Here is a 25,994-nt window from a genome sequence, read left to right on the forward strand (position 1 = left end):
TGAGTTATTGTATGTTTTTTTTAAATGAGACCTTACTGAGCAATTAACAAGGTAGTAGAGAATAGTTAGAAATTGCCTAAGAATAAATGGATAAAGAATAGATTATATAAACAAAAGGAAACATATTACAGTAGATATAAAGAGGAGATAGAAAGAAGTATTTGCTAGAATAAGCCAATAGAAGGGGTGAGGGGAAACATTGTCAACTTGAAAATTTTACCTGGTAGTTCCTAGTAGGTTTTGAGAGGAAGGGAAGAAGAATAAAAGCCAGGACGAGAATGACAATAGAAGTCTTATATGGATTACTAAAGAAGGGTAAAGAAAGGAAGAGAATGGCATGTACAAAAACATGGGGCAGATGCAATCTGCAATTTTTGTAAAACTTCGAAGAGAATCGTTATGGAGGAGGTTTTTAGGATTTGAAATGGAAATTGAATTTCTACTCTGATAAGCCTGTCTTTGAGATGGATTTTATGCAATTTCTGAAATTAATTATTCCATGTTTTGCAACCAAAAGGTTCTGAAGCTAGTGTTTAAAGCCAAAAATATTATAAAGGGATTGTAATTAAAATTCTAAAAATCAACTGCACTTTCTTTTTAAAAATGTTTTCTGAACAGAGGCACTTTCTTCAGTCTTCACCTTCATAAATGAATTTGCTTTTTGAAAAATATTGATTTAACAGCTGTAAATTGGACAAATATCTGTGAATTTAGCTAGGTATGGAATTATCCACTTGGGAGACGACTGAACAGAGAAAATGTTTAAATATAAAAAGAATGTCATCAAATGTAAATGATTAATATATTTGGTAATAAGCAATTCAATTTAGGGTTTGGAATGTACAAAATTTAAAGGGGCAGCCATTTCTTCCCATGAAAGCCAAACAACAGGTTCAAGGACATTCTAAATAAGAAGGTAAGTAAACCGAGGTATTTTAATGGGAATGAGGGCCTCTCCCTGTGTCAGGAGACAGGAGAATAATGAGTTATAACATTACAGGTAATATGCAGCATGACACAAAGGAAGAGTTACGTGTGATTATCATATGTTCTGCCCAGGGTATATGAGCATCCCTCTACACATACTGACATTCACACTCAGGACCTTGCCTTCAACAGCAACCAAACTCATCACACCTGACACCATGAGCTACTACAGCAACTACGACGGAGGCCTGGGCTACGGCTGTGGAGGTTTTGGTGGCCTGGGCTGTGGCTGTGGTTGGGGATGTGGCAGCTTCCACAGACAGGGCTGTGGCTGGGGTTGGGGAGGCTACAGATATGGCTGCTGCCACCCATCTTGTTATGGAAGATATGGATTCTGTGGCTTCTACTGAAATCCTGCCCCAGACGTCCAACGTCTGAGGCCACAAAAGGATTATCTAAATTTGACTACGATAACTAAACCAAACAAGATCGTCCAGGGCCAAGCCAAGATCGAAAACATTTGGCATCTAAGACTTTAAGAATATTTACCATTTTATAATGGTCTCTTTCATGTCTCCTGGTGTCTTTTATTTCTGCTTTTATAACTGTGGGATTTCTCTGTTCCTTTTGCAATAAATTATCCTAAGTTAAAACAGCATACATGGTTTTCATTTTTTTATGAAACTCAAAATATCAAAGTGATTATTTGTAACTGCACCCAACTGGCAATGAAGAAAATAAATTGCTCCACGAAAAGCCAAAGTCATAGGAGAGATATAAACACACACCCATATGGCTAGAAAGATATATGTAAACCATAACCTTCAGTTGAAATGAAGATTTTTTCCTCTGAACACCAGAAAAATCTTATTCAATGCTTTTAGTTAAATAACATTGTTATATAATTTAGTAATGAACTAACTTTACATATTTTCATATCTGAAATGAGTCTGACATGAAGAGTTAAGTACTTTTCTGTTTTGTTCAAAATTTATTTTTATTTAGCCATTTTAGTAATAAGAAAAAATAGTGATAGAATAAAATATATCTCTAAATATATAGTGAAAATAAACATTTTTGTGTGTGTGTGTGAAACCCTATCATATTTCCCCCATGGTCCTCTGTGATGGGACATGGCATAGTTCTTCAATATTGTCAGCACACTGAAATATTTTGCTATTCATCATGGAAATTTAAAAATCACTGTCATCACTTGTGAAGTAATCTGTATTAAGGCTATGGCTGACCTGGAGCTTTATACATTATAACAAGTGTCTTGTAATGCTGGCCTTCAAAGAGTGAGCATTTCCTGTTAGTACTTCAAATAAGTATTTGCCTATGAAAAATACAGAATAAAATATCATCATTCGCTCCCCCCCAGTTTTATATATTTAGGTAGTAAAACAAAAGTGAATATGTTCTGTTTGAGTTAAACCAAATTCAATAAAACCAGTAGAATTATGAAGCTGGCAGGGGTCCTGTAAAGCTTACAGTATTGCCATCTTGGCTGGGAAAGGACTCCAAAAAGTGAAATGAATTGCTAAGGCTCAAGAAGGGCATAAGAAATAGAGCCTAAGACTGGAACAGGTTTTACTGAAGACCAGGCATCTACTTCACCATGCCTACTACCACACTGATTTCATACTTCCCTTCTTGAGTGCTCTCAAATAAAACATCTTGCTCTCATCATGCATCTTTGAAGAGCTTAATTATCACAGCTGATTGACCACATCTATTTATTTTGATTTGTAAATATCCTGATGTAGAACCTTGAACTACTAATACCTAATTTAGCTGTATCTGAGTAAAAATAACTAATAATAGGGCTAAATCTAAACTCTACTTTAAAAACTTATAATGCATTTGAAATCTCAGACTTGTTTACTGATTGCATGGATGAATTTGCTCAGCCAGATTGTGTGCTTTCAGTCAATTCAGGAGAAGTGTCGTAGCTTCACCGTGAATGGATCAAGGTAAAGACATTTTAGTATTACCATTAGAGGACGGTACTCTTTCGTTTCAATGAGTAAAACATAATTTCACATAAAACTATTTTACTCCCTAACTGGAAAATAGCATCATAGTCTGAGGAAAAACTTTATATATCTAAAGAAAATAATCAATATAACTAATTAGAGAAACTAGCAGTCTTAGTATAATGCAGTTTTAGCATGTTAGTATACCTCTTATTGTTAGTTTGTATTGATTCATGTTGGAATTAAGAGAAGAGCTCCAAGAACACATTTCCTTCCAGGAAAAGCAGTCACCTAGTTCAGAGAATATCCATCATAAGATCATCAGCTGCACAACTGAGAGAGGATCTGTCAGAGTTAAATAGACTGAGTGTGACATCATTAAACCTGTTTGATTTATTGGTGTTTTTATGGCTTCCTGTTGACTTAATGAGAATGAAATATTCAAATTAACAACTGTTTTTTTAATTTAGGATGAACAATAAAAATGGAGCAAATTCTGAAGAGAGCAGACAAGGAAATTAAGGAATAAGATGTGAGGCAGCCAAGAATGTCTTAATTAAGATAAAAAAAAGTATTAAACATGCACCTGGGTGGCTCAGTTGGTTAAGTGACTGCCTTCAGCTCAGGTCATGATCCTGGAGTCCTCAGATTGAGTCCCACATCAGGCTCCCTGCTCAGCAGGGAGTCTGCTTCTCCCTCTGACCCTCCCCCCCCATGCTCTCTCTATCTCATTCTCTCTCTCAAATAAACAAATAAAATCTTAAAAAAAAAGAAAAAGCATTAAACATAAAATTTTTTCTAAATTAATGAAACAGGCCCATTCATTATATTAAGAAGTTCTGCTCATATATAGACACCATTTAAAGTGAAAAAAAAATAAGGCATATACAGGAAGAAAATATTTCCAAAACACATATCTGACAAAACACCAGTATTCAAGTATATAAAGAGCTCCTACAAATCAATACTAAAATATTAAAAATTGAACTAAAAATGAACAAAATACTTGAAAAGACACTTCAAAAAAGAGGATATCTAATTGATCAATAGGCATATATATAATGGAGCCCAATATCATTACTTCTCAGGTAAAAAACAAATTAAAACAATACTCCAATATTATCACATGTCCATAAGAATGATCAAATTAAATAGTCTGAAAATAACAAGTATTGTCAAAGATGTAGAGCAACCAAAACTCTTACATTGCTGGTGGGACTGCATATCTAACAACCATTTTGGAAAATTGTTAATATATTTTTTAAAGATTTATTTATTTAGTTGAGAGAGAGAAAGAGCATGCACAGGGGGAGTTGCAGAGGGAGAGAATATTCAAGCAGACTCCCTGCTGAGCATGGGGCCCTACAATCAAGCCAGGCTCCATCTCATAACCCATGAGATCATATAACCCATGAGATCACAACCTGAGCTAAAACGAAGAGCTGGCCACTCAACTGACTGAGCCATCCAGGCACACACCGCCCCCATTTTGGAAAATTATTGAGAAGGCCTACTGAAGCTGTTGTCAAAATCTAGAAGGATGGTTATTTCTATAGGGTGATGTTGACCAAAAAGGAACAATAAAGACATTTTAGGCATTAAGGTATGCTTGGTATAGGCAGTGCATGCATATTTGCAAGAATTCATCAAATTTTATAACTAAATTTATATATAAGATAGACTTCATTATTATGCTTGAAAAAAAAAGAACCAACCCAAATTATATGATGGTTATACATTCCTCTAAAGTCAGAAAGCCTTTTGAGCTTATTCCTCTTTTAAATCCTTATTGTTTACATGCAGCCAGAATTGTTATCCATACCTGTGAGAAACATGGTGCTTATTTTTACAGACCTTAGAGTCCATTCGTCCTTTCAGCACTTATTATTTGTGTTTCTATTAGATGGTAGATATTTTAGAAAGTAATGAAATCTAACTGGAAATTGCACTGTTTGAAAATTACTTATAAAACAGAGAAAACCTGAGATGCCTGGGTGGCTCAGTTGGTTAAACATCTGCCTTTGGCTCAGGTCATGATCCCAGGGTCCTGGGATCGAGCCCCACATCGGGGGTCCCTGTTCAGCGGGGAGCTTGCTTCTCCCTCTGCTTGCTTCTCCCCCTGCTTGTGCTCTCTCTCTCTCTCTCTGACACATAAATAAATAAAATTAAATTAAAAAAAACGAAGAAAACCTGAACACTGTATTTGAGGTCATATAAAATTCTAAAGAACTTAAAGATTCAAGCTTAAAATTAAGGGCAGCATTGGAAGAACTTAACCAGGTTTGGGTCAGCTTTGACAATAAGTGGCTAACTTCTTAGAATTAGCTGAGTGACTTTTGCCTTCAATTTTTTTCCCCCACTCTTTATCTTTTAACATTATAATTCACATTTTGGAGATTCTGAAGCATTTCCAACATATAATGAAATCTTACTGAATTTGACAGAGCCCTTGGATTTGTATTATCTTTTTGACACTGAGAACTTAACAACACATATTTGTTAGTAGAGAGTAGGATGGTATTTCCTGAGAAGAAAAGAAAAAAAAAAAGAGCACAGAATAAGCAAAAGGAATACAAGTGGAAAACTGTTGTTTTAAAAGGAAAGGTACAAGAGGAAGGAAGAAAATGGATTGACTATGGACTGAATGAAAATTGACGGGTGGCAAAGAGAAACTTTACGTACTTTACCATTTGCTCTAGCTGCCATAGCCTAATGGTTAGTGGGTGACAGAGGCTCAATGATATTCTAAAAGAAGTTGTAACATACCTATTAAAATGGCTAAAATTCAAAACACTGACAACAACAAATGCTCACATGGTTGTGGAGCAACAGCAACTCTCATTTATTGCTGATCAAATGCAAAATGGTACAGCCACTTTGGAAGACAGTCTGCCAGTTTTGTACAAAGCTAAACATAGTCTTATGCATAAGATCCAGCAATAACTCTCCCTTGTTTTACCCAAATGAGTTGAAAACATGTCCACACAAAGACGTGAACACGGACGTCTATAGAAGTTTTATTCTTTATTGCCCAAACTTGGAAACAATCAAGAAACAATAGGAGAATGGATAAACACATTGTGGCACCTCCAGACAATGGAATATTATCCAGTGATAGAAAGAAATGAGCTATCAAGCCGCAAAGGATGTGGGGGAATCACGAAAGCTTATTGCTAAATGGAAGAAGTCAGTGTGAAAAAGCTACATACTGTGTAATTCCAACTATGACATTCTGGCAAAGGTGAAACTATGAAGACAGCAAGATTAGTGGTTGCAAGAGTTTGTGGGGAGGGAAGAGTGGGTGGAGCACAGAGGATTTTTGGGGGGTTTAATGGTGGTTACATGAAATTATGCATTTGTTAAAACCCATAGAATAAGAACCCTAAACTATAAACTTTAACTAATAACAACATACAAATATTGGTTCATTAATTGTAACTAATATACCATACTAACTCAAATGTTTAATAATAAGGGGAAGTGTGTGTGTGTGTGTGTGTGTGTGTGTGTGTGTGTGTGTGGAGGGTATAGAAACTGTATTTTTTACTCAATTTTTCTGTAAACTTAAAAGTGTACTAAAAATGGTCTATTAATTTAAAAAGAGAGATTGAATATGATGTTAGATATATGGGTGATGAAATGAGAGGAAATAGTGAATGTAAAAATAAAGAGGAGATATATTCTGCATTTAAAAAATATATATTTATTTATTTGACAGAGAGAGAGAGATAGAGCAAGCACAAGCAGGGGAAGCGGTAGAGGGAGAGGGAGAAGCATGCTCCCCACCAAGCAGGGACCCCAATGTGAGGCTTGATCCCAGGACCCTGGGATCATGACGTGAGCCGAAGGCAGATGCTTAACTAACTGAGCCACCCAGGTGCCCCATAATCTGCATTTTGGGAAGTAACTTGGATAGATTTTATACCAGAGAAGAGAGTTAGGATTTGGGAGGATAACTTTTAGTCAGCTTTTAAAGATACTCTGAAATAAATTTTTGGTTGCTGTGACTTGCCTTCAGTTTGTGAACAATTTTATCCCATGCTTGTCAAAGCCCATGGAACTGTACGACACAAAGAATGAAATGTAAACTATGGATTTTAGTTAATAATTATATACCAATATTGGTTCATCAATTATAACAAGCAAAAATGGTTTTTATTTTTGAAAGTAATGTGAAAAGTATGTCGGTTATGTGGCCAATGTTCTAAAATCAAAGAAAACATAGATCCTTTATTTATTTATTTTCTAGAATTCCTTCTGAATTCTTCTTGGCTCTCAAATGTATCCAATTCCTTATCTCTGAAAGAGGTAAATAACTCACTTTTTAGACTGAGGAATAAGATACTTTAAAAGGATATGATAGATGATAGAGCTTTGATTTTGACCCATTTCTTTGATTTAATTTGTAAATGAAGCACAGCAATCCAAAAAAAACCAAACAAGATGAAGAAATATTTCATTAAGAAACACAACACCACCAGATATGATTGGCATGCCTAGCTATGAAGAATTCTCTCTGGGGTCTGGTATGTTCTATGCAGCCTTTGAAGATACTGCATTCCTTCTTACAAAGCAATGCAATAACTTTTAGAGGCCACCCTAACTAGGCACCAAAGCAATCTCAAACATTTTAATGAGTGTGAGGGCCTCTCCCTGTGTCAGGGGACAATGAATGAATGAGTTGTATCAAGTAGGTAATTAAGAAATGACACAAAAGGAGGGTATACACGTGATTTATTACATGCTCTAACCAAGGTATATAAGCAACCCTTTACACATGCAGACATTCACACTCAAGATCTTTCCTTGAAGCAAACCAAACTCAACACTCTTGACACCATGAGCTACTACGGCAACTACTATGGTGGTCTGGGCTGTGGCAGTGGCTGGGGATGTGGCAGCTACCCCCAACTGGGCTGGGGCTGGGGAGGCTATGGATACGGCTGCTTTCGCCCACTGTGCTATGGAAGATATGGATTCTCTAACTTCTACTGAAATCCTGCCCTGGAAGTTCAACATCTGAGGACATCAGGTGATTAACTCAAATTAACCAAAACTTGAACCAAGCAATATCAGTGGGGACCAAGCCAAGTGAAAAGTATTTAGCATCTTAGATTCTAGGAATATTTATTATTTTCTGTTTGCCTGCTTCATGTCTCCTGGTATCCCCCATATGCACTTTCATAACTGTGGAATTTCTCAGTTCCCTTTGCAATAAATTATCCTAATTTAAAATGGAACATATGGCTTATATTATTTATTTATTTAACTGAATTCTGACTTTCTCTTTCACAGTGCATTTCTCTTCTTGTGTCCTTTCAAACAAATAGTCCTGAAGTTCTAGTTACATGTCCCTGCAATTATCATAACAATATAAACACAGAGTTTTTCTATTCTATTAATTCTATTAATCTCTAGTTTAGCTGGATATGAAAAAATAACTAGCAAGCAATGCTAAGTTCAAATGTTATTTAAAATATTTAAGATGGATTTGAAAGACTCAGACTTGTTTACTAAATATAAAAATAGATTTGTTTAGCTAGATAGTAAGACCTACCCTTTTAGTCAAACTACTTGTAGTATATTAGCTTTACACTGGCTAGATCAGAGAAAGTAATAGCTTGATGACTTCCCTGGATGACTATACTATTTAGCTTGACAGAGTACAACAATAGCTATTCTATTTTCTTTTTTTCTTTGTATTTTTTATCCATTTTTAAAAATTTTATTATGTTATGTGAATCACCATACATTACATCATTAATTTTTGATGTGTTCCAGGATTCATTGTTTGCGTATAACTCCCAGTGCTCCATTCAATACGTGCCCTCCTTAATACCCATCACCAGGCCAACCCATCCCCCCACCCCCCTCCCCTCTAGAACCCTCAATTTGTTTCTCAAAGTCCATAGTCTCTCATGGTTCACTATTCTATTTTCTTAATGGTTAATAATATTTCTCCAGAATTTGGAGAAAGGCCTTCTGTAGCTATAAAGAAGAATAATCAATACCACCACTTGGAGCAGACGTTTGACATTTCTAGTATAATATTATATTATTAGAATTTGAAATGACTGTTTTTATGGATCTCTGCTGGATTTGGAGAAATGCTCCAGCATATCTTTATTTCCAGGGAAAAGCTATTACTTATGTTAGGGAGAACACATCACAGCAAGGTCACCAACCCCAAAACTGATGCATATCTGGTAGTCAAATAGGAAGAGTGTGACAATGAATGAAACCTGTTTGACTTATTTGTAATTTTATGGCTTCAGCTTGACTGAATGAGAATGAAATATTCAAATTATTGACTGCTTTTTATTTTTAGAATGATCAATGAAAATGAAAAAAGTTCTGAAGAAAAGAGACAAAAAGAATTAAGTAACACTGTGTGAGGTAGTCAAAAATTTAATTAGAACCAAAGACATTAAACATAAAAGAAAAAGATGAATTATTATATTACAACATTATGTTCATATACAGACAGAATTTAAAGTGGAAAAATACCAAACCACACACTAGGTGAAAATAATTTTAATACATAAATCTGACAAAATGCCAATACCCCAAAATCTAAAGAGTTCCTGCTAATCAATTATAAAATATTGATTAATTGATTAATATTAAACAAGCCCACTTAAAAATGGACAAACTACTGGAACAGGCATTTCAAAAGAGAGGATATCTAAGTGGCTTAGAAGCATATGTAAAATTCCCAACATCATCATTGATCAGGAAAACCAAATTAAAACAATATTCAGATATCACTATGTACCTTAAAGATGATCAGATTAAGATGCTGAAATGACCAATGTGGGTAAGGATGTGGAACAACTAGAACTCTCATAGACTGCTGGTGGTATTGTAAATTTAGCAACTGTATTGGAAAATTATTTAGTAGAATCTACTGAAGCTAAATATATATAGTATGAATTAGCAATGTGTCTCCTATGTATATCCAAAGTAAAAGAATGTCTAGGTCTAAAAAAAGAATCTCTAGTAAAAGGTACATAGCAGCTTTATTCATATTAGGAAGGAAGGAAGGAAGGAGGGAAGGGAGGAAGGAGGGAAGGAAGGAAGGGAGGAAGGAGGGAGGGAAGGGAGGGAGAGAAAGGAGGAAGGAATAAAGGAAGAAAGAAAGGAAACTACACAAATACAGATTTACCAGAGCAAAACAGTAAATAAATTGTGCTTTAGGGCTACTTTGGAGTAATGGGCTACTTTGCAGTAATGAAAACAACAAAACTAATGTTACATGCAACAACAATGATGTGTCTCACAGAGACAGTGATGTACAAAATCATTCAGGAGAGAAAAGTTGCTGGTATACCATCTGATGCCATTCATGTGATGTCCAGATCAGGCAAAATTCTAGGGAGTAATACCAACTGGTAGGGTCAAGAGAAAATCTGGAGAGCTTGGGTGTGATCAATATAGGTGGTCTGTGAATAAAAGCAAAATATCATTAACTTGTACACTTAGGACTTGGGTATTTTATAATATGCTTTAAACAACAACAACAAAATCAAATGAAATGATGGCTTTATGTTTCTCTAAAGCAGGAAAACTATTTGAGCCAGTTCATCCTTTAAATCCTCAGATGCATTTATAGAGATATCCATGTCTACGGAAGATGTGACCTTTACCTGTAAGAACCTTAGAGTGTATTCACCCATTCAACTCTTCCTTATTGATTTTCTGCTGCATGCTAGTAGTTGTTCAGCAGTCAACAAGTCCAGCCGGGAAAAAACATCATTTGATAATTGCTTATAAGCTCAAAAGATCTGGACAGTATATTTGAAGCCATGAAAGTTTAAAAAGAATTTAGATGTTCCATTCAAGTTAAGAGCATATCTGATGGGGCTCAACCAAGATTTAGGTCAGCCTTGGGTATAGGTGATTAACTTCTTGGAGTAAGCTGCAGGACTTTTTGTCTTCAATATGTCTTTTTCCACCCTGTCTTTTTACATTATACTTACATTTTTGGAGATTCTGAAGACATTTCCAATGTTAACAACCTCTTACTGACTTCACAGGGTATTAGGCATTTTGTTTTCTCAGCATCTAAGATCTTAATAAGCATCTCATACCTTAGCAGACACTAAGCTATTAGCTACTTTCTGAAACAGAAAAAAAACCCCACACACAATAGGCAAAGAGACGTAATGAGCACTGGGTGTTATATGGAATTGATGAATAACTGAACTCTACATCTGAAACTAATGCTACACTATATGTTAATTAATTGAATTTAAATAAAATAAGATAAAAAAACAATAGGCAAAGAGAATACAAAGGCAAAAAATATTATGGTAAGAGTGAAAATATATGTGGAAGAATTTAAGTATGAATTGGATAAAAAATGGAGGGAAGCCAAAGATAAATTCTATATGTTGTATCTATTTCATTATTTCACCTATTTCCCTGACCCTAGTGGGGATTGAGAGGAACTAAGACAGTGATATTTGAAAACTGATTAGAGTAGAGGAAAGGGAGGAAAAGGTGTCTATATGGCAGGAGACAGATGTAATCTATTTTTGGATAGATGATATGCCAGAAAGGGAGTCGGGATGTGAAAAAAGGAATTTTGAACAATTTTTAATGTTGCTTATGAAATAGATTTTTGATTACTCTGATTTGCCTTTAATATTTGAACAATATTACTGCATGTTGTTAATCCAAATGTTCATTTTCCAAACTAGTAGGCAAAATCAGAAAAGAGAATATTTTTATGATGGCTGTTATAAAATAACAGAGAAAAGATAGCTCTATTTCAACTTTATTTTTTCCTGAAGTTCTATACTGGTGTTCACAGCAGGTGAGATGATGCCCCCAGACTTTCAAATGTTTCTTTAGCTTTGCAAAAAGACTACTATGAAGTATTAGGTGCCTTTGAATGGATATAGTAGATTTTAGCACCTTGAATTTAACCAATTTCTTTCATTTAATCTTAAGTGAAAAATAACAAGTCAAGGTAAGTCAGAGATGATGCAATATTTAATTTTAAAACATAACACTAGCAAATGTGTTATGCAATATGCCTGGCTATGAGGAATTTTATTTTGTCTGGGAGTGTCCAGACTTGGAAAATACAGCAATTCTTTCTCATAAAAAGGATGCAATATATTTAAGGGACACCATGACTAGGCAACAACGCAAGCGCAAACACTTTAATGAGCTTGAGGGCCTCTTCATATGTCAGGATTGTGTCAGACAGGGGTAACACATAGAATGACACAAAAATAGGTGGTATGTATTTTACCACATGATCTGCTCAGGGAATATAAGCATCATTCTACACATGTTGCCATTGATACTCAATATCTTGCTTTGAACAGAAAAACAACTCACCACCCCTGACACCATGAGCCATTGCAGCAACTACTAAGGAGGCCTAGGCTATGGCTGTGGAGGATTTGGTGGCCTGGACTGTGGATATGGCTGGGGATGGGACAGCTTCCCCAGACTGGGCTATGGCTGTGGCTGGAGGGGCCACGGATATGGCTGCTGCTGCCCTCTGTGCTACAGTGGATGTGGATTCTCTGGCTTCAACTAAACTGCTGTGCCAGTAACCCAACATCTAAAATTATAAGGGACTTCCCAAAAGTGAGTTCAGTGTCTGAACATTCAATATCATGCTGGGTTTATTTCCACAAAAGTACTTAACTTCTCAGAATTTTGGAGTTTTCAATATATTCCTACATCTTCATCATAACTCTAGAATCCTCTTCTTTTGCTTTTATACCTATTTAGATTATCTGTTCCCCTTCTAATAAAATGTTAACTTTGAAAACAAAATATGGTTTTTGTTTTGTTCATGGAACTCAGTTGTGTGGAAGTGATACACTCTTTTTATTTTTAGCCCTATAGGACACATCCACAGATTTTAGAACTATTACCTGATTAAGTATGAAGTGATAGAGCCACACAATAGTTATTTTACCTGCTCTGTACACTGAGACTCTAAAAGACCCAGATGAGATTGACTGAAGGGACAATTCTACTCAATTGTCAATAAGGGAAGCAATCTCTCTGGCTTAGAATTATTTTTTTTCATATACCTCACAAATATGCATACGACTAGTTGTAAAAACTAATAATTCTAGACCGAAATGAAAAAAAAGTTTCAATTGGTTAGTAATTTAATATTTTTCAATTTTTTGCTTTTATTTAGATAATGTTTAGATTTAAGTCAACAAAAAGCAATGGCACTTTAATATATCTATGTATTTATTTATCAAATTTATGTGTTTTATATAAGTTGAATCACATTTTTCAATTCAGTACAATGCATAATAAATCTTTTCATTTATTCAAAATTTATTTGGCTTTTTTTATTTTAAGCACAATCAAATGATAATAGATCAAACCTTATCCCTAGTCTAATTATAAAGTAAACCACCTTTCCAAGAATTTTTGAATTTGAATAATTTCATCCTGTGTATCATACTCTTCTGCACATTATTTCAAATATTTGACATTTGCATCAAGCAGCTGACCTTTAAGTCAGTAATGAATTGGGGTAAATTTTTTCCTGTGAGATCATTTTACTCAAAGCATTTTAACTAAAATTTTTTAGTTAGCTCTCTTATATTCTTATTGCATTTTCACGACTAGACATGGCATTCTTCTTTACCACCATTCTTATATTGAAGAAATTTCTCAGCCCAATAAGGGAAAGAAACAACCAGACATAATTTCAAACTAATTTAATTTTTAGCTTAAACTGATGCTAAACACAGCTGAACCCACAGAGCCTTCTTATAGATCTGAATTTTCCCTGATAAAAATTGGCAGGAGGGGACATTTTATTGATGAAATAAGAAAAAAGATATAAGGAAATATGAATGTTTTTTCCTAAAATCAAATGATATATTCAGGTAACAGTATAAAATTAAGATATTTTATTCAAACGTGTCAAAATAGGTAAAATATGTTTGATTCAATTAAATAGTAGTGTCATAAACTTGCCAAAACCAGACATTAAATGGCAGCAGGGCCATGCCTCTTATCTTGCAGGTAAAAAAATACACAGACACAGACACAGACACACACACCCCTCAGAAAAGTAATTGGCTTTTGTAGAATTATGTAAGCACTGGTAACAGAATCAGGATCAAGGCCAACGTTTTCTGAAACTAGGTGCAACAGTGTAACCTCCTTTGCTCTGTATATTCTCCCTTCATGGAAGTGTCCATGAACACAGGTGTATTTATGAGGATGTGAAAGATTACATTTCTTAAGTAGAAAAAGCATTTCTATAACATTTTGTTGTTATGACATAGAGAATTAAAAACTTACTTTCAATATTAGTTTTATCCAGGTTTCACCTATATGTATACACATCTCTATCATCTCTATCTCTATCATCTCTATCATCTCTATCTCTATCATCTCTCTCTATCATCTCTATCTCTATCATCTCTATCTCTATCATCTCTCTCTATCATCTCTATCATCTCTATCTCTATCATCTCTATCATCTCTTCTCTATCAACTCTATCATCTCTCTCTATCATTTCTATCTCTATCATCTCTATCTCTACCATCTCTCTCTCTATCATCCTATCATCTCATCTCTATCATCTCTCTCTCTATCATCTCTATCACCTCTCTCTATCATCTCTCTCTATCATCTCTCTATCATCTCTATCTCTATCATCTCATCTCTCATCTCATCTCTATCATCTCTATCATCTCTATCTCTATCATCTCTATCTCTATTATCTCTATCATCTCATCTCTATCATATCTATCTTCTCTATCTCTATCATCTCTATCTCTATCTCTATCTCTATCTCTATCTCTATCTCTATCTATCTATCAAAAGTCTTTCTTCAAAGGCACAGACTTATTCAGTCTACCTAAAAATAACTTTGCTTGGCCATCAGTTATCACCCAGCTTTTTAGTCAATCCAATCTGGGTGTTGTAGACTCTCAGTGTACATAGCAAATGAGATACAGTTGTATAGCTCCATTGTTTCACACTTGATCAAGTAATAGTTCCACAGTCTATAAACATGCCCTATAGGGCAAAAAACAAAACAAAACAAAACAAAAACAAAAACAAAGCAAAAACACAGCCATCCATGTCATTAGATTGAGAAACACTGTCTATGACACACGTGAAGGAAAAATATTTTGAATTTATAACAGAAGTGCCCTTAACTTCCAAATAAAAGCTATAATCTGACCAATGGAAGAATATATTTTCGACATTTTGTACAACAATACAGGATCTGAGTTTCACATCAAGTCATTGTCTTGTTGTAGAAAGTTCCCGAAAACAGAATGACAAAGAATTGTCTAAGTTTTTGAGGCCACTGAATTAAGAGAAAAACAGACAAAAACTCTAAAGACATATACATTTCCCAGTTTTCAAAGATAATTCATATCCAAAGGATATTACCATTTTTCCATTTTTTAACTCAGGGAAAAGAAAAACAATAAAAAATATTTAGTTCATATATTTGACAGTATTCACAATTATTTTATTTTATTTTATTATGTTATGTTAATCACCATACATTACATCATTAGTTTTTGATGTAGTGTTCCATGATTCATTGTTTGTGTGTAACACCCAGTGCTCCATTCAGTACATGCCCTCTTTAATACCCATCACCAGGCTAACCCATTCCCCCACCCCCCCTCCCCTCTGGAACCCTCAGTTTGTTTCTGAGAGTCTATAGTCTCTCATGGTTCGTCTCCCCCGCCGATTCTTCCCCTTCGTTTTTCCCTTCCTACTATATTCTCTCTTTTTTTAACATATAATGTATTATTTGTTTTTAATCATATACCACTTTTCTTCTTTGAAAATACATAAATAAGGGTACATTTCACCGTTGAACTTTTTTAAAAATTTGCAAAATATATTGATTTTTATCTCATATGGACATAGTTATTTGCATCAGAAATATGAACATAAATTAGTCATCACAGTCAAACAATCTAGCAGATTTACTCAAAATCTTAAACTTGTTAGATTTATTTGTGGGATTCTTAAACTTGTTAGCTTTATTTGTGATTGACTTCAAAATGACTCCTTGAGAATTAAAAATTTTTCCAACTTTTTTTCACAGTGAAAAGTAGAAATGGAATAAATTTTGATTAAAAGGAAAAAGGATTTAACAGCCAAGGCAAATACTGGGTTAAATATTCCTTTAAAACTTGAAAGCCATTTTAATCCATATTCCATCTTCGAGAATTACTACAAGTTATGGCAGGTAAAATTCACTCTTAATTAATTCAACAAATATTTTTGTTTGTAAGAACAATGAACAAATCCAGTTGGGAGAATGAATTATCAAAAATGTTATTGGGGTGCCTGGGTGGCACAGTTAAGTGTCTGCCTTCAGCCCAAGTCATGATCCCAGGGTTCTGGGATGATCCCTGCTTTGGGCTCCCTACTCAGTGGGGAGTATTCTTCTCTCTCTTCCTCTGCCCCTCCCCCTGCTCATGCTCTCTCTCATTTGTTCTCTCTTTCTCTCAAATAAATAAATAAGATATTTAAAAAATGTTACAAAAACACTAAGTCAGGAAGTTATATGCACTGCATGTTCACTGCAGCATTATTTACAGTAGTCAACATATGTAAGCAACCTGTGTCCATCGACAGACAAATGGATAAAGAAAGAATAACACACACACATGCATGTGCATATAGAATGGAATATTATTTATCCATAAAAAAGAAGGGAATCTTGCCATTTACAAAAACATGGATGGACCTTGAGGACATTTGCTAAAGTGAAGTAAGTCAGAGAAAGACATACACCGTATGATCTCACATATATGTGGAATCTAAAAAAACAAAAACCAAAAACTGAGCTCATAGATACAGAAAACAGATTGGTGGTTGCTAGAAGCAGGGGATGGGGATGGAGTAGGAAAAATGGGTGAAGGGGGTCAAAAGGTATAAACCAGTTAAAAAATAAATAAGTCATAAAGATGTAATATACAGCACAGTGACTATAGCTAATACTACTGTATTCCATTTTTTTAAAGTTTTTATTTAAATTCAGGTTAGTTAACACACAGTGTAATATTAGTTTCAGGTGTACAATGTAGTGATTGAACACTTCCATGTATCAGTCAGTGTTCACCACAAGTGCACTTCTCAATACCTATCATCTATTTTTTTATTTAAATTCAATTAGCCAACATATAGTACATCACTGGTTTTTGATATAATGTTCAATAATTTATCAGTTCAGTATTGCATATTTGAAAATCTCTAAGAGAGTAGATTTTTTTTTAAGATTTTATTTATTTATTTGACAGATAGAGAGGGAACACAAGTAGGCGGAGTGGGAGAAGGAGAAGCAAGCTTCCCGCTGAGCATGGAGCCTGATGCGGGGCTTGATCCCAGTACTCTGAGATCATGACCTGAGCTGAAGGCAGCCACTTAACTGACTGAGCCACTTAGGCACCCCATAAAAGAGTAGATCTTAAAGGTTCTCATCACAAGAAAAAAATTGTAACTGTCTATGGTGATGGATGTTATCTAGACTTATGGTGGTGATCATTTCACAATACATACAAATATTGAATCGTTATGTTGTACACCTGAAATATGAATAATATTATATGTCAATTATATTTCAATAAATAAAATGTTACTTACACATTTCAAAACAAAACAATACAATACAACAATAACAAAACAAAACTTCTGTAACATGTCTAAGGTCCTGTAAAGTAAACATGCTGTTAAAGACCCAAGTCCAAGATATGATCACACTCCACTGGGGTTTAAACTTTGGGTTTGGTTTACTGTCTTCATAGAGTGAGCTGAGCAGACTGTGAGCACTGGCTTCCTTGTTTCCTGACTCAGTCATTTCATGACTGCACATTCATTCTTGGAGATTTTCAAGGCATCAGGATTTTAAGAGACTCTGTTAAAAATATTACATGATTTTAAGAGTATATATTAAAATAAACTAAAGCCTTATTAAATAAGTAATAGCGTACAAAAAAATGTTTGCTGATTGCCTGAGAGAAAATAAAGGGCTGGGACACACAGAATTGGTAAAGAAAACATAAGAACAAAGATACTATGATGAAATTAGGGATATGAATAGAGAGTTGAACTACTGAGTGGAAAAAATGCATAAGAACAAAAGACCTAGCTAGTGCAAGTATGTATTGGGGATGAATGTAGAATGAGATTTAAAGAGAGGTTTGATAAGAGATATGACATATGGATTATGAAGAAAAGTAAAGAAGAAAAAAAATAACTGTAAAGCATAAAGCCAAGGTCATCTGCATTTTTAGCTAATACTTTGGGGATGGCCTGGTCTGGAAAAATGAATAATGTGTAAAGAGAATATTTTTGAAGAGCTTACAGATTGATTATAGAAGTGAGTTTGGTCTCTCAGTTTCTGAAATAAATTTTACTATGTTGATTAAACAAAAGGATGTTTACAAGCTGATGTATAAAGTCAAAATAGTTTTCTTTTGTGTGTGTGTGTTTGTGTGTGTATTCAACTTGAGAAATAAATTTGACATTTGGAGAATTTGATAGATTTAAGAATTTTAAATGTGATCAGTATATTTTAATCTAGATGGAAGTAAGATACAAGTACCCGGAGAATTATATGAAAATGGGAAATGAGAAAATACTTAATGAGAAAACTACCATCGAATATGAATGATGCAATATGTTTAGTGATGAAGAATTCTATGTAAGGAATTTTTATTTTGTGACTTTGAAGACAGATTTCTTTTCTCATTAAAACAGAAAGAATGTAATGAGTTCAAGGGTGTTCTAACGAGGCAGCTAAGCAAGCTCAGAAATTTTAATGAGTGTGAACCTCTCCTTGTGTCAGCAAACAGATTAATGAGTTGCCTCAAGTGAATGAGTAATTTGGAATGATACAAAGGAATGGCCCCATGTTTTATCGCACTTTCTGCTCAGAGGATATAAGCACAGCTGTATGACATTCACACTCAGGATTTTGCTTTGAACAGCAAACCAACTCACCATCCCTGACACCATGATTTACTATGGCAGCTACTATGGAAGCCTGGGCTTTGGTTGTGGGGGATTCTGTGGTCTGGGCTGTGACTGTGGCTGGAGATGTGGCAACTTTCACAGACCGGGCTGGGGCTAGGGAAGCCACAGATACGGTTGCCACCACCCATCATGCTATGGAGGATATGGATTCTCTAGCATCTACTAAAGTACTGCTATAATAACCCAAAATCTGTTACCATGAGCGGATTTGCCATAACATTCTTCAGTCAATGCAGTGGGATTACCCTAGGCTTATTTGCCAAGAGAAATCTAAGAATTTAAGAGAATTTATTATTTTAAGGTATCTGCATTATGTCCTCTGGCATCCCGAGTTTGGGCACTAACAGATGATTTATGTTGAATGCCAATAAATGACCTAACTTGAAAAAGAAAATACGGTTTTGGGGAGGTTTGATTAATTCAGTTATATGCACATACTTATATGTAAGTGTTACTATTTACAATTAGAAATACAGAATACACAATTACATATGTGTGTGTACATATTAATGTATAAAAAAGAACTCTGGTTTGAAAATTAGTAATTTGGAACAATAGAATGTTACTTTTCTTCTTTATTTTAGTTATATAACTTTCAGAATTGAATTTAGCAGCAAAAAATCAACTATGGAGTTTTAAGTCTTCCTACGTTTTAAAAAATATAGTTGTTTTACATATTTCATATTTATCTATTTCTATTTCTTAATGGAGTTCAAAATTTGCAACTAATCTTCCACCTCTATTGTCTCCCTTTATTTTGTTTTATAAAAACAGGTGGTGTTACATCTACATATTTGTAGTTGCTAGACAACCACATCCTTACAACTACAATCAGAGCAAACTTTCCACAAATCTCATAATCCATATTGCTAAATTTTCATAGAAAATAAGCTGTTTTCCTGTGAATCTTTGAAATATATATTATCTTCCATTATTCATAGTCTGTTTTCATCTATTTATTATGCACATAAAATAAGACAGACATAAAAGTTATTGTTAACCTGGATAATCAAATGTGAACTGGAGTCATTCATCTCCCTCATCATCATCCTTGTCACACTGAAGTATCTGTAATCCAGTAAGAATAATATACAAACAGAAATATCATTGTGAAGCAAAATGTTGTATGGTTTCAACTAACCAAAAATACCATTCAATAATTAAAAAAAAATTAGACCCCATTCATCCCTTCAAGAATGACTATTTTATCGACAGGACAGTAGTCCCCCCCTTATCAGTGGTTTTATTTTCTGTGGTTTCAGTTACCTGAGGTCAGCCATAGGTGAGAAGCAAATGATCCTCCTTCAGGAATGTTGTCAGAAGATCAAAAGCAGCTTCACGCTACCTCACAATGCCTATGTCACTCACCTCATGTCATCTCACTTTGTAAACATTTTATTATCTCAAGAAGAAGGATGAGTACAATAAAGGTATTTTGACAGAGAGAGCACATTCACATCACTTTTATTACAGTATATTGTTACAGTTGTTCTACTTAATTATTAGTTATTATTGTTAATCTTTTCTGTGCCTAATTTATAAGTTAAACTTTATCACGGGGATGTATGTATAGGAGCAAACATGGCGTACATAGAGTTCGGTACTATCTGTGGTTTCAGGCATCCACTGAGAATCTTGGGACATATCCCCTGTGAATAAGGGGGGAATACCATATAAGAAATAAGGAATAAAATAGGTAAAATATCAGAATTTCTAAATTTTTCCTAAAACTGAATGGCATCTTCAGGTAATGGTATGAATCTATTGATATTTGCTATAAGCTGGGCCAATGTAATAAAAAAAGGACAAAATGAAATCACAGAATTAAAGATCTGAAAGGGACAATAAACTCTGTAATGTTGTCCCATAGTCTTGCAGGCAGGGAACCTCAGAATAAGCCATTTTAAGACTAGAGTATTCGATTATACTATGCTGCCTCTCTCTTTATCTATTTTCTCCTTGAACGTTGTCACATAAACCATTTTGAAAGTTCTGGTGATGCTTATAAGGAAAGCTTAGATGCAGCAAGATGGCGGCGGTCTCAATGTCAGAGGGGCTGAGGCAAATGTTGTGGGAGAAAAGAGCAGTGGCTGTAGCTGCCATTTCTGTTTCCAGGGTTCCTATCAGGTGGTTAAGCACTTCCACATGGAGGCTGGCACAGGACCAAGCTTGGGACACGCAACTCATAACAGTTGATGAAAAATTGGTTATCACTACTTTGGTGTTCCAGAAGAGCATATCAAAACTAGAAAAGTCAGGATCTTTGTTCCTGCTCGCAATAACATGCAGTCTGGAATAAATAACACAAAGAAATGGAAGATGGAGTTTGATACCAGGAAGCGATGGGAAAATCCTTTGATGGGTTGGGCATCAACAGCTGATCCCTTGTCCAACATGGTTCTAACCTTCAGTACTAAAGAAGATGCAGCTGCCTTTGCAGAAAAAAATGGGTGGAGCTATGACATTGAAGATGGGAAGTTTCCAAAACCCAAGTCCAAGTCTTATGGTGCAAATTTTTTCTTGGAACAAAAGAACAAGAGTATCCACAAAATAGGTTGGCACTGACTATATCTCTGCACTTGACAGTGAATAAAGTCAGCTGTGCAGTATTTATAGTCCATGTATAATACATCTCTTAATTTCCTAATAAATTTGACCTTTAACCACAACAAAAAGCTGATTTTTATGGAGATTGATCCCTTTACTTAGATTAAGACCTATGTTTCTTTAACATTTTTATTGTTCTGATATAGAGAACTGCACCTGTCAATTTGTAGGTTATCTGCCTTTGGATATAATTAAATAATGAGCAATGTTAAACTTGCTCATGTTAAATTCAACTTTAGGTAACAAAACAAATGAAAAAGACCCATGATGACCTCTTCTTTCAGTCTGTGCCATCTAGGGGTTGTATGGGCTGAGCAAGGGAAGTAGGGCCAAGTCATTTACCCTATTGAAGGATCACACTGTGGAGTTTGATCCTTTCATTTGGTTAGTATCTCCAAGGACAGGCACTTTGGGCCTGACAAGCAGTAATCAATATAATTATTACTGCTGTTGACATTCTTAGTATAATCAATATTATCATAATTTTGTTTTGTTTAGATTATATGAATCTGCATCTAAGGTGAGAGAAAATGTTTGGAATTTATAACAAAAGACTTCTTCACTGCTAGGGAAAATGTAAGAACATTTTTCACTCCTCCATCCATCAGCATCAATAGCAACTTGGGTCATGAGTGAAAACTTAAAAAAATAATAATAACAATGATCCACATTTGCCTTTGATCCACTAAATGGGCAGAAAAATAATAACCCCGAAAGAAATTTCCAATGTAAAATTTTCACTTATGCATATGGGAAAAAACATTTGTTTTGTATTTTTCAAATTCTTTTTTTTTGTTTACAATGGATGGACATTTATAAGTGATGAATACCAAAGTCATGTGTTTTCTTCTTTGAAAACACATTTAGTGTTTATTGCTAGTGAAATTTTTCATTTGTGTCCCATATTGTTTCCATCTATAAAGCAGAGATAGTCTTAGACGTTAAAAAAATAATTAAAAGCCTTTAATCATAGTTACATGCTCTGACAGAGCTACACAAAGAGACTATGGAATCCTTAATGCTATGCAATTTATTCATACTTCTAAATGATTCATTAAAAATGAAAATATTCATTCTATCAATTGGCTGATTTCTGAAATGAGGAATAAAAATGGAATGGATTTGGGTTAGAATAGCATGGAGATTAAAGGCTAATATTGGGGTTAGTGCCACTCTGAAACCAGAAAGCCTGTTGGAACTCATGTCAGCCATAAAACATTTCCTAGAACAGCAGATCAGTTGCTTAGGTTATGATATGCATTGTCCTTGCTTTAAAAAAAATATTGAGTGCCAACTAAATGCTAGGTTTCGTTTAGATACTAGGTCAGGTCAGTGAACAGACCCATCCAAAAACGATGTCATATTACTTAGAAATCTCAACAAAATCTTAGCAAAATGGTTATTGTCATAGAAAACAAGTTTCTTGAGTCCCAAGTGTCAAGGGATGGGCACATTTGCATAGAGCTTTAGGTATCAATGATTAACTCTCTGGGCTGAGGTGAGGAACTCTGTGAATATCAGGCCAACTGCTTCCAAAGAGTGCTTCTTTATTTCTTGTCCTTCTTTATTTTCTTATTTTTTTATTATTATTTTAAAATTTTTATTTACTTATTTGAGAGAGAGAGAGAGCACAAGTGGAGGGGTGGGAGAGGCAGAGGGAGAGGGAGAGGCAGACTCCCTACTGAGCGGGGACCCCCCCCCCACACCTCCAACATAAGGCTCAATCCCAGGACCCTGAGATCATGAACTGAGCTGAAGGCAGACGCCCAACCAACTTAGCTCCCCAGGCACCCTTCTTGTCCTTTTTTAAAAGTATGCTACACATGAAGGAAATTTCTTACATCTTCTAGGTTGTACAAGGTCTTTTAAAATTTAAGATGATTTTAGGAGTTTTAACAACATTGTCAATATCTTAGAAAGGTTTTGTTGATATCTTAGGAAAGACAAGCTAGAAATTACCTACAGACAAAAAATGGGCACAGACTAAGCAAAGAGAAGACAGGGGCAGATATATAATATTGACTCTGGAGATCTAGGTAGAAGGATGCTGTGTTCTTTTAAATATAGACTTAGAGCCAAAACCATTTTTCTCACTTCACACTCATACCTGGATGCAGCAATGAATCATGGAGGAAGGAAGTTGGGTGATGTTTGGCGTAAGATTTGAAGAAGATCTAAGATACATGGATAAATGATGAAGGGCAGAGAAAGAGGGGGACATGGTGTAGGGGGGCAAATATAATCTGCATTTGTGGTAGCAGAGAGACTAGAACATATTCTGGAGAAAGGGCCCAGGATATTAAAAAAAAAATGTACTGTGGGAAGACTTCCCACAAGATGGATTTTTGATCACTGTGATAGTCTTTCCACTAGTGATTCCAATTCTGCTATGTATTTAAACCGAACAAGTATGCTGGCATTTAAAGCCAAAAATAAAACTATTAGTTGTACATTGCCAAAATTTTAAAACTCTAGAAATCAGGTGAGCTTTTGTGGTTGTTTTCTGGTATACATGGCAAGTGAACCAAATCTGTCTTGACATAAAGTGTTCTTTTATATTCTAAAGAGAGGTGCATCATTTGCTTCTCATGATACAAAATACATGTGCCTTTTAAAGAAATTGGTAAACTTAAGAGCCTTGATCTTAATTATTTTTTGCTATTTTGTAGAACCAATTACAGTAACTCTCAAATGCTGGTGATGAGAAGATATTTAATTAGAAATTCAACAATATTTAATGTAACTGATGTCAAGTGACTGGCAATCACGTATTCTATTTAGGCTTTGGTATGTCAATACTTTGAAGAAATAGCAATTCATTCCAAGAAGATTATAGCAGCAAGCTCTGCTCTACATCCTATGTAGCCAAGCAGGTGCAGACATTCTTTTTTGTTTAAAGATTTTTTTTTTTTAAAGATTTCATTTATTTGACAGAGAGAGAGACAACGAGATAGCGAACACAAGCAGGGGGAGTAGGAGAGGGAGAAGCAGGCTTCCTGCTGAACAGGGAGCCCGACGCCAGGCTCGATCCCAGGACCCTGGGACCATGACCTGAGCTGAAGGCAGATGCCTAACATTCTTTATGCCTGTGGTCGGGGGTCCACAGATTAATAAGATGTGTCAGGCAAATATAATTCATGGAATGACACCAAAGGAAAGGCATATGTTTTGTCACATTTTCTGATCAGAGTACATAAGCCTCCTTGTAAAGATATCGACATTCACACTCTGACTCTTGCATTGAACCGCAAACCAACTCACCACCCTTGACACCATGAGCTACTACTACGGCAACTACTACGGAGGCCTGGGCTATGGCTGTGGAGGCTTCAGTGGCCTGGGCTGTGGCAGTGGCTCGGGATGTGGCAGCTTCCCCACACGGCTGGGGCTGGGGCTGGGGAGCCCGAAGATATGACAGCTGCTGCCCACTGTGCTATGGAGGATATGGATTCTCTACCTTCTACTAAAAGTATTTTTGAAATTGGATGCAAAGGGAAAGCCTCCAAATTTATTTGGTCCTATTTTTGTACTTTGACTCCCAAAACATCTATCTTATATTCTCCAGGACCAACTGATAGCTATTTATCAATGGTTAAACTGCTTCTACAAATATTTGATGCTTTTTACCTCCAGAACCCATCATCTTTTTTTTTTTTAAAGATTTTATTTATTTATTTGACAGAGAGAGAGAGCACAAGCAGGGAGTGCGGCAGGCAGAGGGAGAAGGAAAAGCAGGCTCCCCACGGAGCAGGGAGCAGGGAGCCAGACACGGGGCTCATTCTCAGGACCCCAGGATCATGACCTGAGCCGAAGGCAGATGCTTAACTGACTGAGCCACCCGGGAGCCCCTAGGACCCATCACTTTAAGTGAATATTCAATATGTAAAACTGTCCTAGTTTGCTCTCCTCAGTTTAGTTTACTTCTCTTGCCACCATTACCAAAATGTTATCTTTCTAGATCTTAAAGAAAATTTGTATTTTGCTTTTGTCCAATAAAATGATTTCTCAAAATCTAAATACTCTGGTTTTGTTTGATGTTTTAATTTTTATTATTTTAACATCTTTTGCAACTAATATAAAAAATTGGCTTATGAAGCAGTAAGTTCTGTGGCTATTGATATGTAGAGTATGATACAACAGTTTCTAGTTCACCACATTATGCAAGCTTGAGAACACATAGGGAGTAATACTAACAGTTAATGAAAATGATTTGCCCTGTCTGCTACATTATATATATATATATATATATATACATATATATATATATATATGTATGTATGTATGTATCAGTCCTCTCAAATGTCCCTTAAGTGTTCCTGGAACAGGGCACCTGGGTGGCTCAGTTAAGTATCTGCCTTAGGCTCAGTTCATGGTCTCGGGGTCCTGGGATCAAGTCCCGCATTGGGCTTCCTGCTCAGCGGGGAGCCTGCTTCTCCCTCTCCCACTCCCCTTGCTGTGCTCTCTCT

The 25,994-nt window shown here is 35.3% G+C and overlaps 1 protein-coding gene and 4 pseudogenes across 1 annotated transcript; all 5 read left to right on the top strand.

The window, feature by feature from the left end:
* Window positions 1–1,145: 1,145 nt before the first annotated feature.
* LOC112823399 (keratin-associated protein 19-7-like) lies at window positions 1,146–1,337 on the top strand. Its single transcript, XM_025871131.1, has one exon. It carries the CDS (start codon window positions 1,146–1,148, stop codon window positions 1,335–1,337), a length of 192 nt encoding a protein of 63 aa, XP_025726916.1.
* A 10,930-nt stretch (window positions 1,338–12,267) lies between these two features.
* On the top strand, window positions 12,268–12,459 carry LOC112833835 (keratin-associated protein 19-7-like; annotated as a pseudogene).
* Window positions 12,460–18,901: 6,442 nt separating this feature from the next.
* LOC112822332 (keratin-associated protein 19-4-like) lies at window positions 18,902–19,087 on the top strand (annotated as a pseudogene).
* A 1,863-nt stretch (window positions 19,088–20,950) lies between these two features.
* On the top strand, window positions 20,951–21,584 carry LOC112820739 (NADH dehydrogenase [ubiquinone] iron-sulfur protein 4, mitochondrial pseudogene; annotated as a pseudogene).
* A 3,218-nt stretch (window positions 21,585–24,802) lies between these two features.
* LOC112833841 (keratin-associated protein 19-7-like) lies at window positions 24,803–24,995 on the top strand (annotated as a pseudogene).
* The last annotated feature ends 999 nt before the right edge of the window (window positions 24,996–25,994 follow it).

Source organism: Callorhinus ursinus, unplaced genomic scaffold (assembly GCF_003265705.2).
Source record: "Callorhinus ursinus isolate GAN/ISIS: 27379988/994484 unplaced genomic scaffold, GSC_fseal_2.0 scaffold1, whole genome shotgun sequence".
Taxonomy (NCBI): domain Eukaryota; kingdom Metazoa; phylum Chordata; class Mammalia; order Carnivora; family Otariidae; genus Callorhinus; species Callorhinus ursinus.